Below are 14,914 nucleotides of genomic sequence, written 5' to 3' on the forward strand. Positions count from 1 at the left end.
ATATATCTATTCAATATTTTTTTTTTATATAATTTTTTCAATTTGTATTTGAATTGCTTTTAAAAATGTTATTTTAAATAGTTTTCCGATTTCATAAATTAAAATTTATCTTCCAAAATAATGAATGAGCTACTTTTATATTTTTTACTCATAATAAACATTGTGATTGTAAACATGAACTTGATTATATCATATCAAATGATTATAGTTATTGAATTAAATTAAATAAAGTATATACAAATAAATCATAATCCTATTATAACTATTAATTTTTTATTTTTATTTCAAATAGTAAAATTTTATAACACTTTATTTTATAAATATTGTTTTTTTTATTCTTTTTAACTTATACTTTTATTTATAAATATACAAAATAATACATGTATGTACATTACTGCTCATAAATATTCAGACATTCAATTTATTTATAATAGTTTATAATAGTATATTAAAAAATATATTTATAAGTTTTTTTAAAAATATATTTTCATTTTATGAAAATAAAAAATATAATTTTTTAAAAAACTTTTTTTTATAATCTGAATTAAGTATACGATCACTCATAGTGATGTGTAGATATCAGTATTTAATTAATAATAGTCTTTTAGTTTAAAAATTAATTAATCAAAAATAAATTTTTTTTACAACAAAATAATTTTACTTGCTAAATTATAAATATATATATATATTTTTAATTATAGATAATTATGATAACAAAAATTAATCAATAAGTACTCATTTTCTTACTTGTAAAATAAAAGATTATTTATTTAAGACAAGTTATATTAAATTAATTATATTATTTAACTATAAATATGAAAATATAAGTGATAAATATTTTTATTGTTAGAATTGAACTGAATTTTAATCTTTGAAATTCGTATATAAGAACTCTTATCAAGCTAATTTATTCGCAAATTTATATACAATATATAATATTTTATTAAAAATAAAAAATATCTGAATACTTTTGAACAGTATTGCATCTACAAAAAATTTACTATTGTTTATAGTTATACATACATATAATAAAATTATTTCTGTATTAATTTGTAAATTAAAAGGTAAGTGATTTTTTGTACAAAAATAAATTAAAAAATGAAATTAAATACTTTCCAAACTTTATTTTTTCAAAATTGATTTTTTAAAAACTAATATCGTCTTAAGTAAAATTCTATCAAGAATTTGTAGATTACGAAATTAAATATAAAAAATTTTAATTTCTATTTCTTATCTTTTAATGAAAGTATAATAGTGAAAGTAACGTAATTGATAATATTCTAACAAAAGACAATAAGTTTTTTGAAAAATAATTATTATTATATAAGATTTAATATCTGAATTGAATTTTAATTTTGTCATTTTGTTTTGAAAAAAATTTCATTATCTATCTACAATATAACATTTAGAAATAATAGATACATATAAAAGATGGCGCTTTTTAATGAAATTTATCTTGTTTTCAAAGTTTATCCATTACCTTCTGTTTTGAATGAATTTTAATGAAAATTAGTTCGATAGAAACCTAATATGATTTAAAATTTTATATTTAATATTTCTATTTATTACAGCTAAAATCAATGATTTGTATAATTTTTATTATACAATATTTGCTCTATCTATAAAACAAAACAAAAAAATGACTCACAGACACGCATTTTTAGAAGTGTGTATCTTTCTTCATAATTTCTATATAATGATATTGCAAATATATTTATGCAAAATTTTAATTATATAAATATAAAAATTTACAGAAGTTACATGACGTGTGAAAAAGCATAAAATATTCGAAATATAGTATATATTATGATATTTGAAAAATAAAGAACATCTCTATTTAAGCTCCATTTTTTAATTCATATTTGTAAAAATTTGATTTTGCATAAATTTGATCTGCAATCTACTCGTAATTTAATATTCTATGTAATATTCATATTCTTTAATTTAATTGTACAAAATAAACTTATTTACAGTTAAACTGATTTAAAATAATGAACTTTCTGAAAATATCAACAATTATTCACAATATCTTTAATATGAAAAATTTTCTATAATAGAAATAATCTATTTGATATAGTAAAATTAATATTGGTTGTATTTAAGAGATATTATTCAATATTTCTTCATTTCTCAAATCTGAGAAAGATATTTCAAGTAAATAATTTGTACATTTAGAAAGTTATCAAATATCGGAAAAACTATATTCCGGCAATATATTTGTTCTTCTTAAAGCATATCTTTGAACAGGAGTTGTCTGTGCCATTAACATTCTGCTCGGTAATTTTGATGGTGGCGCAGGTATTTGTTTCGGTAACTCGCTAGATGTCACTATAGAACTTTCGGTAGTGGAGAGATCTTCCAAACCATATATTACAGCTAATCTACTAAGTTTTTTTATTTCATTTTTCGAAAGATGTTTCTGATATTCACGTTTCGTATTAATTCGATGCTCGAATTTCTTTAATGGGTGAATTATTTTATTGTAATGAGATTTCCAATCGGTTTGCCTTTCCAAAGGAGATGTCATTCGAAGAAATTCTATAGGATTATTACTAGAAGTCGTTTTGGAACGATTATTACCTTTTTGAAAAGAACCGCTATGACCTCGTACATTCACGTAAACTTTTGGTTTGCTATTTTTTAAATAATAAAATTTTTCATCGAGATTTTGAAGTTTTGGAAGGCCTAAAATGCGTCTGTCTTCATTAACATTCATCTTGAAGTTTGAGGTTAGGCCAACATCTCTTACACCAAAAATTGAATGTGATATCACTTCCGGATGAGGATAAGTTTCATTTTGAATTTGTTCAGATTGTTTCAACATTACGTGTACAATATTTTGAAGATTAGCAGCATCCATTTCATCAGGACTTTGGAGTTCAATTTCTACGAGACTGAAAAAAATATAATTTTTTGTAACTATTTATTTCAAACTTATATTTGATATTAATTGTGTTAATTCTTAGTTTATTTATATTTATAATTAACAATTAAAACCTATATTCAGATTTTAGATTTATAATCAGATAAAAAAAAATAATATGAATTTATTTTATTATATAATAAAATAAAATTTGATTTGTATTCAAATTTAATAAAAGATTTGCAAAAATGAAAATATCTAAATTACATTTTATGTATATAATATAATATATATAATAATTTAATATATTAAGAATAACATTATTATATATAATATATATAATATTATTATTTGATTTATAAATATTTTATTTGCAGCTTTTGCATTTAAAATCAAAATTATGTATGTATCTAAGCAATATACGTATAAATATTATATATAGATAAATAATAAAAATGTTCATGTATAATTTATTATAGAATAATTTATATACAAGCTAATACAATATTTTTATAAAATAATTACTGATAATTCAAATTAAAAAAAAATCTAAAAATCACATAAGAAAGTCATTAATACTTACGAATAATTTTTGTAGTTAATAGTAGAATTATAAATAAATATTAAAATTTGAGAATTTTTTTGTGATATAATGAATTAAATCAATTTTGCGATCAATTATAATATTTTTATATTACAAATAAAAATTATCTTGATAACTGTAATAGTAATGTTATTTTAAAACTAGTAAGAGAATAGATAGATAGAATAGATAGAGAAAATATATTTAGTACTTTAATTCTTACAAAGTTAAAAGAACAAAATAATAGCTTAATTGTAAATATTATTATACCTGTAATCGTTGGTATTAGCTTTTTCCACATTAGAATTTTGTAAAAAATTTTGTAAATGCTTTCCCTCATAGAACTTTTGATCATTTTCTTTTCGATCAAAGTGTTGAATATAATTTGGTGAAGAAGGTGGCCTTGGAAGAACCATAGCTGAGAATGATCGATATATGAGTGCAAAGAGCACCGTTGCCGTATAATAATTTATCGCTGCTAACATTCTGGAATATATGATTTTTAATATATTTTTAATATTTTGTTTTTAAATTTTCTAATTTAAACAGTTATCAAAAAATATTATTATTGTTAAATTTAAAAATTGTAGAAATGCAAATTTATATTTATTTTTTTTCTTTATTTAATTCTATATTTAATTATAATTAGGCGAATTCAATATTTTTAAAAAATATTATAAGATTCGTAAATAAAAATATCTTTCTGCTGAAAATTCTTTTTTTAAATTATTATGTTATGAGTATGTTAATATACATATTTATGATATAGATAGACATCTTTGCAAAGTTTAGAAACAAAAACAAAAATTGATATACAAAAATATCGGATTGAGTTTTATTCATTAAATTATAAATTATTTAATTCTGAATTTGTTAGATGAAGCTAGAGTGTCATTTTATCTCCATTTTATCTCTTGCTTTATGTAACATAAACTTAAATAACTTATAATTTAATAAATTATAAGGCCATAACCGATTTTTATATATCAATTTAAATATTTGTTTTGGTTTTTATTGCCATGTTCCATGAATATATTTAACATTCTATATGTGAAATGTCTGATAAATATAAGATACAATACAAATATATATTTATATATATATATAAAAGATGATATATCTTTAAATAAATTTTAAAAAAAGAATAATATTTATTTGTTTTTAAGAAAATCGAATTTGGAAATTTAATTAAATAATATAAAATATAAAAATAATATAACATAATAAATAAGAATTAAATACTTGATTAAAAAGAATTTTAAACTAAGAATAGAAATAAATATTAGAAAATAGAATCAAGAAACGTTATTCTTTTTTTTCAACTTATCTTTGCATGTGGAATTACCCCATACCAGTCGTCTATTTCTCGCCCTATTCATTCATATCTCGAATGAATAGATCATTCACTTCACTATTTATTTACATTCACATATTATAAGCAAATATTACATTTTAATAGTTCATAATAACATTAATTTAATTTCTGAAAAACAGTAAAAATTATAAGATTTCATTGTTAATAAAATAATTAAAATAAATAAATAAAGGAACATTTAAAAACATTATAAAATTTGATTAAATTTCATTTGAAGAATACAAAATTTTTGATCTTTTGGAAGTGTTTAAAGAGTATTAAAAACAAAGTATTAAAATTCATAATTTATTAATCTTAAATTTAAAAAATTATTATATCATTAAAAATGATTATATAATCTGGTTTATCTGATAAATTTCATTTTGCCATATTGATTTCAATTATCGCGATAATCGATGTAATAATTGCAATCTATATATCTTTTTATATTATATTTTTAATTACATATAGTATCTATATAAATAAATATAAATAAGTATTTATATAAAAATAACAAAAATAAATTTCGATTTTATTGACAAAGAAAAAATTTTAAATTATAATTTCTTATTCTTAATAAATAATAATAATAATAATAATTAAAATAAATTAAATTGTTTTCATAGAAAATATTTTAGTTTTGAAATTATTAAGAATCCATAATTTCTTTTTGTAAAAGAATATTATTTGTCTTCACTACAGTTATAAGAAATGAAAACCAGGAAAACATTAGCATTTCTGGTCAGTCAAATGAGACAGCATATACAGAGCACGTTATAATAAACGCAGTGAAAGTTTTACCTGTTCGCAAGAGTAACCTTAAAGAACAAAATGATACAATTTCTCTTGTTTCACTTACGTAAGCTATATATTAAATATGACACAGTTTTTATAATTAAAAAATTCGAAAAATATATTCAATAGAAGAATTGATTTAAACAACATATAATTAAATATAAAATTCATTAAAATTAATTTATTTACATGTATTCGAAATATATCATTGTAATAGTATTTGAATTAAAATTTTTATTTCTGCCTTTTAAATTTGGAGAATTTTTGTTCTGCTATGTTTTATTTTTAAATATTTAATGGTAAAAATAAATTTATATATATTTTCATAAATATCCACAGAATGAATAAAATAGTGGAATTAAATAAGAATAATAAATAATCATTTATTATGTTAATCATATGAGCGATGCTATATATTATTTACAACATTTTTTGCATAAATTTTTACAAAATATTTTAATTATAAATAATGATGAATAGACACATATCTTTTAATTCTATAAAAAATTAGAATTTTTTTATATCTTATCCTTAAGAACTATGTAATAATAATTTACATTTGTTTCAAAATTGGCAAAGAAAGAAGAAATAAAAAAAGAAATTATTTAATCTTTTCATATGATAAAGAAGATATTAAAAATGGTATATATATTTTTCATTAAGTATTGAATTTAATAAAAAAAATTTCTGAGCTATTGTAAATGTTAAATTCATTGATTTTTATTTATAATTATTTATTATAATAAATTTTTACTTAATAATTTAAAATATAATTTTTGTTTTTCAATATTTTCAATAATTTAATTTTTCATTTTATTTTTATAAGATTAAATTTTATTTCTTAAAAATAATTTTGAATAAAAAAATTTGAATTAGATTTGGAATAAAATTGAAGAAAATTATCAATTATCAATAAGTATAATTTGTAATTTGCTCATTTAAATTACAGATATTCATTTATAAATGAACTTAAATTATAAACATTAAAAATAAAGTATTATAATTGATAATATAATAAAGACAACAATTAAAAGTTGAAAAATATGTTTAAAAATGTGTTTAAAAAAAATAAAAGTTCAAAATTCTTTCTAATATAATTATTTTATATGATGTAATAATTTGATAAATTTTATATGAAATAAAAATTAATTTTACAGAACTCTCTTACTTAAATTTGGAAAATTAGAGAGGTTTCAAGTATTAAAAAAATAATTATATAATTTTCAATTCTAATATATAATTATTTGATATGAATGATAAAAAAAGGAAAGTTAATAAATTATTATAATATAAAATCCATCTCATTCGTGTAAACTAGTGTGCTAGTTTTGAATATGAAATTACATTCTCTCTTAAATGTGACGATTCGTTCTAATAAACATCGAGTTCTTAGGTTCTATCTTGCAACAGTTATACAAGATTAATTCTTTCAACTAGTCCATATAAATCAAGGAGAGTATTTATAAAGAATCTATCATTAATTAATTTAAAGTTTTGTTATTATCTAAAGTATATCATATATAAAAGTTATATATTTTTGTTATTCATTGCTTCGAAATTCTAATTTCTGTATTTATTTTTAAAATTTTACTTTTTAATTCCATAATTTACACAAAAGATTATATATTAAAAAAAGTGTATTGATTATGTATTAAAAAATAATTTGTAAATGCTACTTTTAAGATTTTAATAAACTTTATTATGGTATTGAACATGATTGATGAATTTTAAAATCCATATTATTAATTTCATAAATTTAAATAACAACAATCAAATGAACATTATAAAAGAATATAATCGTGAAATCTTCTAGATTTGCTTTACGATATATTCATATTGATTAATTAATATACATAATACAATAGTAAACAATCAATAACTATTATTACTTATTTACCACATAAATAAACCTTTCTAATTTTTTACTTCGGATATAGACTTTTTAAATGTATCGAAGGAAATAACTCGTGATAAAATTTATAATCATGGCTGTTCACCTAGCATAGTAACGGAAAGGTCCTCCTTTCCAAACAGATCTATGGTTCGAGTTCTTTAGTGGGTGTGGTTCTTTCAATGTAGGTTCGCGTTACAGTGGAAACAGGTTCTCTTAAAAAGTGCAAGTGCATACGTTGCCCTGGTGAACGTACTCGGTTATACTCGGTGAACGTAAGAGTCCACGTGGAGTCGGTCTGTCAAATGACTCAGGTTTCTACCGGTAACTATGTACCGCATTTTTGTACTTTCAAGTTTCGTTTTCAGGTATAAAGTGCTCTTTTTTTTTTTTTTTTTTTTTTTTTTTTTTCTTTTACTTTCATCAATCATTGTTACTTTTACATTGTTGCTTCATTTCCTTATTGACATTGAGTATTTTAAATTGATAGAGTTAAGTGATTCATAGTTTTGTTAGGCATGTGTATTTCTATTGTGTACTTTAAAAGGGAACTTATTATTTTTTCAATTTTAAAAAAACATAATTTATCTCGTATATATTTTCAAGATTCAACATGTAAGAAGTAGGAAATATTAGGTATAATTATTATTTATGAATTTTCTTTATATAGTAATTTTCTTTATAGTGGTTAATTTATAATTTTTTAATTTCCTGAATATTTTTTATATCTATTGCTGATATATTTATTGTTATAATGATTCATAATAATATATCACTTTCTATATTCTATTATAATAAAATAATTCCTTTTAATTCTTAATTCTTTTTTTTTAAATCTTTTAAATAATTGTTTATTATTTTACAAGTTTTAATTAATAATTTGTATTTATTTTGATCTCTAGAATTTTTATGAATAAACATCTCCTATGTGTAACATTGAAATAAAAAATAAATGCCATTTGCTTTTTAATAATAAGAATATATTATACAATATATATATATATATATATATGTATATATATATTTAGCATAAATGAATTTGTTTAAACAATTTTTACTGAATTTTTAAAATTTAGTAAGTAAAAACTTGAGTGATAAAAATAATTTTCAAAATATAATTTTTAATTTTGAATAAATATATTAGATATAATATTTTTAAAAAATAAAATGAGAAATCTATCGAGAAAGCTCAAAAAATTATTATTATATTTTTATTATTTCGTATTTAAAATATTTTATAAAAATGAATAAAAATATAAATTTACAATTTAATTCATTTGTTTATATTTGTTCCATTTCCCATTCCAATCATTGATTTCGCCTCTGAATGCATTTGAATTTTGAACTTTCTCAAAGGAAATATTTACCAAATAGAAAAATTTGATTCTTTTTTTTTTAAAAATTATATTAATTTTTCGAAATGATATCATTTTTTCAGCTGAGCTTCATTAACTGATTTCTCGTTTTAATGATAAAATAAATCTTTTTAAAAAACGAATTCTATGGTAAATTAATCAAAGTCTAATAAAACAGTTAATTTGCAAATTTATATAACTTTTATAAATTTATATTATTTTATTTTAATTATTATTAATTTATAAATTTATATAAATTTCTAATGATTTAAATTAAAATTCAATAATACTAATTCAATTTTTAATTTCATATACTCATTATTTTGATCCTGCAGATTATTGTTTTTGCAAAATTTTTACAACTTTTTAATATAATATAATTTCATTCTAATCATTTTTTCGCAAAAACGCACGTGCGGTATTATCAATTGTTTTGAATAGACAGTACTTATAGGAAGCATGACGTGTTTACCATTCACATCATCCTTTCTTGTTAAACGGTTCTTGTCAAGATGGTTTGGAACCGCAGCAACTATAGAATACTACATTATCGTTTTGCGGCTTCTTTTCTTTCTAACTTTTCTTCTTTTTGATTACATAAAAGCCACGTACTCTTATTTTTTAGATTTTTTGTTTTTTTAAAGAAATTAATCTCAGTAATATTTTTGAATGCTCGAAAAAGTTTGAAAGCTTATTTTTAATGTTTTTAATATAAATTAATTTCATCTTTCCAATTAAAGAATTTGTTCTACTTGTAATCGAAAGAAAAATATCATCGTTCGTTTTATTAATTTAAATAAAGAAAAATAATTGATATGCTATAATAAACATACTTTTTTATCATTCAATATTTTTCTTATTTATTAAGTTCATATTTTATTAAAAATTACATTTCGTAACAAAAATATGGCACATTAGAAATTTTACGTTTTTATACGCAATTTATATAATGAATACAAAATTAATATATTTGATTTAAAGAGTTGTCTCATTCCTTCTGTCTAATGCAAATTTCAATTTAATAAATAAATTTATATTTTTATAACTCTTGTGTATATTTTGGCTTTTCAAAGATGTTTTATGAATATATTAATACTCTACATATTTATTTTTAATATTCAAAGATTAATATAAACAAATACTATAAAAAAATTGCATAAAAAATCGTATTATGTATTAAAGTTTTTGAAGTTTAACTATGTATTTAACAAAATGATAAAAAAATTGATGCGATTTTGGATACGAAATAATAGTTTTTTCTTTCAATTGAGTTAAATCGTCATTTGAATTCACATGAATTTTGTATTTGTTATTCATTCTCTAAATTTCATTTCAAGTTTATTGAGTTATTTTCATAAAAACTATGTAATATAGTACAACTGTTAAAAGACAGTAAAATACAAACAGTTCTAACATTGAAGACATAGAAAAGAGTAAGTACTTTACATTAGAGTTAAGAAGTTAGTAGAGTTATTTAATATTTACTAGAAACATTTACATTTACTACATCATCTATGATTCGCATGCAGCGAATAGATATTTGTTTCTAGCTATTGTCACAAATGAATACTTCACGATCTTGTGAAAGAATAATGAATTAATATGAAATTAAAAAATATGTTTTTGAAATCATCAAGAATAATATACTATACCTAATATGTATTTTGCATTTCAACGAAACATTTTTTTTTAATTTCTTAATTTTTTTTCGAGAAAAAAATCATAAAACATCTTGTTCCATTTGTGAATAAATTTATTGAAGTTATCGTTGTACTTGAACTATAAATAATATAATCGTAAAATATGAACTAGTAATACAAAATCAATTATACGATTTTACAGAAAAAAATATTTCTAATATAGAAAAAATAAAACATATAAAATTATAAGAATATAAAAAGTATATATATAAAAAAAAAAATAACAAATTATATATATATAAAATACTTATAATTTATGATGGATATGTGATGAAATTATATTTATGTGACATTGCAAAAATTAATTATTTTTACGAAATCTACTTTAATATTACGTTTAATATTGTAAGAGAACAATATCTATAATTGAATTTTAGTAATTCGACTCGATGAATTAAAATTTTTGATTAGATAAGGAGGTTTTATTTTATTGAATTTTTCGTGTAAGAGAGATTTAAAAAATGAAAATTTAATATATAAAAATTTTATAATTACGAAAATATTATCAAAAAGTTATAATATATTAATGTTATTATATATTATATTATTGAAATATTCTTTCATTTAATAATATTACTTATAACTATAATGAAATTTATTTTTGTACATTGATTTCTTTGTCACGTATAATAAAATATTTTACTAAATCAAGAGTTGCAAAAAATATTTTAATTTATCGATTATCTGATATAAAATTTACTTTATCAATTTTTTATTAATTTTTTTTATTCAATTTACAGAAATTTGAATATGATTTTTATGTTCTACAATACTTTATATGCAATTATAAAACTATATAATTTTAAAGCTATATAATATATATATATATTAATTTAATTTTGTTTATAATTTACTTATTAATTTTATATATGAGCTTATTAATTTATTGATGGTTATCAATAATTTATAAAATTTTTTTAAAATTTTAATTGTAAGCAGTTATTTAATGCTTTTTTTTGTAATGTCTTCCAATTCCATTTGATTTTATAAAATTTAAAACAATGAAAGTAAATATAAAGTATTTATATATAATAAAAGCATTCATAATATCATAATAAATTATTTATTTTTTTAAATTAAAAAAATATTATTTAAATTTTCAAAATGAATTAAAATTATATAACGAACTATTTAGTTTTTATTCTTCAATAACAACATGTGAATTATTCTATTTACATTTTTTATTATAATAATGTTATTAATTATTAAAATAGATTAAGATTATTATAAAATAGTATTTCCTTACGATAGAAACAATTAATTCATTATATTACAATCATATCGTTCATTTATCTATTTACAAATATTAACATATTATCATAACATAATATATCATAACATATTATCATAATATATAATAATAACATATAATTTTGTTAAATATCTATTGATTTATAGTCAGGTGTATTATTTATCTTAAAAATAATTATTAATAAAATTTATATTAATCATAAACTATTTAGATAGTAATTTAACAAAAATTAATAACAGTATTTCATCAAAATATAAATACGTACCTTGAGAAATATAAAATTGAAATAGGTTAATACGAATATGATCTTTCCGGATCTATAAATCTCGTGGGTGTAGCTGCGGTCGATTGCAGCTGTCTAAAAACTGGTGCACGTTGCTCCAATGTAAAATAATCCAGCGCTATCTCGTTGTAACAAATTAAAGCTAAGAACTTTAGCAATGATTAATCACTTGTAACAGCTAAATGTCAATCGATCGGGCATATTTCAGCATTCTTCGTTCGTGAAATAATTTATCGATCATGATTTCCACGCAAATTTAGATGATCGATCTATGAAGCGATCCTGAAACGATTGAATACGCGTTACACAGATGATGGCTCTGTTTGCACTGCGGCCAAGGATCGAGTGAAGGTAATGAAATAGCTAAGTGAAACATCGCCTCTCTCTCTCTTTCTCTCTCCTTCTTTTTCATTCTATCCTTTACTTTCTCCTTTGACTCCTTTCTTTTCACGTGTGCCTCCTTTAACCACCACCAGTTGTCCCTGTAACTGTTACAATTGATATCGTGTATTATCTTCCGTGTAATAGTATTAAATTTCGAAATATTAAAAAAAATTTAGTTTTAATTTAAAATAATTGAAGTGTATTATTCTTTCAATTTTGCATTCGTTATACGTATAGAGAGAGTAAAATGAGATCTAATTACTGTACAATTGATTAATTTTTTAAAAATTGGAAAAAAACTTATGAAGTAATTTTAACAATTGTATTCTTAAGATAAAATCTTAAGTCTTAATTATTGCAAAAGTTTTTTTTTTTTTTTTTACCAACAAATAGTAAAATAAAGAATTTTGTTTTACATTTTAATTATTAATTTTCTTATTTATACTAACAAATTGTCCAAAAAATATATAATAAATAAAAAAATTAATAAATTAAATTAATAATCAATATTATTTTATTTTATATAAAATAATTAATATACCAAATTATATATTTTAATAAAAAATAAATTAATTTTAAATTCAATTTATTTAAAAATTTTTAAACTGTCATTAAATATTCATTACAGTGGATCGTTTATCTTTGAAAACAAATAAATATAATTAATTTGATAATTAATTTTTTTATCATATTTTAAAATCACAAATTATTAGATATTAATTCGAAATAACACAATGTAATTTATCTCAAAATCAATATTCATATATATTGCAAATATTATATTATATTATTTCAACTTTATATATTAAGTTCCGAATGAATTTTTTTTATTTATATAATCAGCAAATAAGAAAACAAATATCATTGTCATACATTTATAATAGCTTTCTCGAACGTGTCACGCATATATAGATATGTGTATATACGTGTATATATGTCTATGTACAGTATTTCATTTAAAAGAATTAAGTTGAGTGAAATCTTCAATACTTTCATATGCAAAAAAATCATTTACATCACACAATTATCTTTATATCGAGTGACTATAACAATAATAATTTTTTCATATTTGAGAATTTATAAGTTATTCCAATTTTTAAAAAACTGTAAATATTTTTTATTAAAGTATTAAGTTCATTAATATTACCAATAGTACAAAAAATAAAAATCTTCTCTACTTAGAAATTTTTTTTTTTAAATGATTCTCAAATTCTCAAATATTTTGTTATATCATGTTGTGCTTAAATTATACAACTTAAATTTATTAAATCATTATTCATAGGATATAATCAATCAATTCAATGATATTCAAACCAATGAAATTGTAAAAGTGAAATATTTTATTCCAAAGAATTATAAATAATAATTATGTATACACATTCGTTCTTTTTTTGGTTTATTAACATATATCCTTTTTTTCTTGAAATATTAAATGGAATAATTTAACAATTTTTATTCAATATTTTATAACAATTTCTTTATTCAATTTTTATGTTAATTGTTTCAATATTATTTAATAAAATTATTCGATTTTATTGTAGTTTTAAATATTTGGAATACATATCTAGAATGTTAAATTTTAGAAAAATCCATAGTGAACTCCAGTGACTCCGCTTGAGTCTTTATGTAGATTTCTAAAACTCGTGATCTTAAGTGTTAATTAGCCACAATGACAGTGAAATATAACGCAAGAAGTCAGATAATTGTTCACAATTATTTATTTTTATTTTTATATAATCTCTTAATTTTAAATAAGTAACTTTTTGCACATTTACATATTAGTTTTTTGAATTACTTTTATATAATGAAAATGAATGAATAATTATGAAATTCTTTCAATAAAAAATGTTTTCTTAACGAATGAAATCTACTTAATAAAATTGTTATATATACGTATAACTTGTTAGTGGCTATGTAATTATTTATTTATTTAATCGTTTATATGAGATGACTAAAATGAGAAGATTTTTATCAATTTTAAAATGAGGAGACTTAACGGTTTCATTATCCATGGAAATCTCTTGGAACAAAATATACAGTTGCAATGTAATGACGGAACGGTTTTATTTTCGACGGTGTAGAAGATGTCACAGGAAATCCTGCTATTCAAAGCTGAGAAAATGGGTTAAAACGATTCATTAGGGATTCTATCTGGAGCATTCTTTTATCGAAAGATATATAGTTCTAAAATAAGGTTTTTCTCATACGTTACATTATTCTCCTTATTTCTTTCCACGTCTGATATTATTTTTTTTATATGTGTATATTAATGGATATTATTAAAAAAAAAAAAAAAACAAAAAAAAAATGAAATGTTACAATTTAACTTTATAATTATCTTTACCTTAAATAAATAGAATATATTTTTTTTGACAATTAAAATCAGACATTGAAAATATCGACAAAGATTACACGTATAACAAATTTCATAAAGAACATATTTGTACATCATGA

The 14,914-nt window shown here is 19.5% G+C and overlaps 2 protein-coding genes and 1 long non-coding RNA gene across 4 annotated transcripts in view; 2 read left to right on the plus strand and 1 right to left on the minus strand.

Moving 5' to 3' along the window:
* The window catches only part of LOC100863307 (unconventional myosin-Ie), a 43,487-nt gene that overhangs the window by 18,259 nt on the left and 10,314 nt on the right, over positions 1 to 14,914 (plus strand). The gene's annotated exons all lie outside the window — the stretch shown is intronic.
* Positions 260 to 12,408, minus strand: LOC105736503 (uncharacterized). The gene is made up of 3 exons (XM_086908502.1): positions 12,059 to 12,408; positions 3,717 to 3,932; positions 260 to 2,894 (listed from the first exon to the last, which is right to left on the minus strand). The coding sequence occupies exons 2-3, from the start codon at positions 3,929 to 3,931 to the stop codon at positions 2,183 to 2,185; spliced, it is 927 nt and encodes a 308-aa protein (XP_086764628.1). The 5' UTR covers position 3,932; positions 12,059 to 12,408; the 3' UTR covers positions 260 to 2,182.
* On the plus strand, positions 2,298 to 3,118 carry LOC147657564 (uncharacterized). The gene is made up of 2 exons (XR_015292201.1): positions 2,298 to 2,729; positions 2,812 to 3,118. It is a non-coding gene; the product is annotated as an uncharacterized LOC147657564 (long non-coding RNA).

This window comes from Apis florea, unplaced genomic scaffold, assembly GCF_048593485.1.
Source record: "Apis florea isolate Af1SG1 unplaced genomic scaffold, ASM4859348v1 contig_3078_pilon, whole genome shotgun sequence".
NCBI lineage: Eukaryota > Metazoa > Arthropoda > Insecta > Hymenoptera > Apidae > Apis > Apis florea.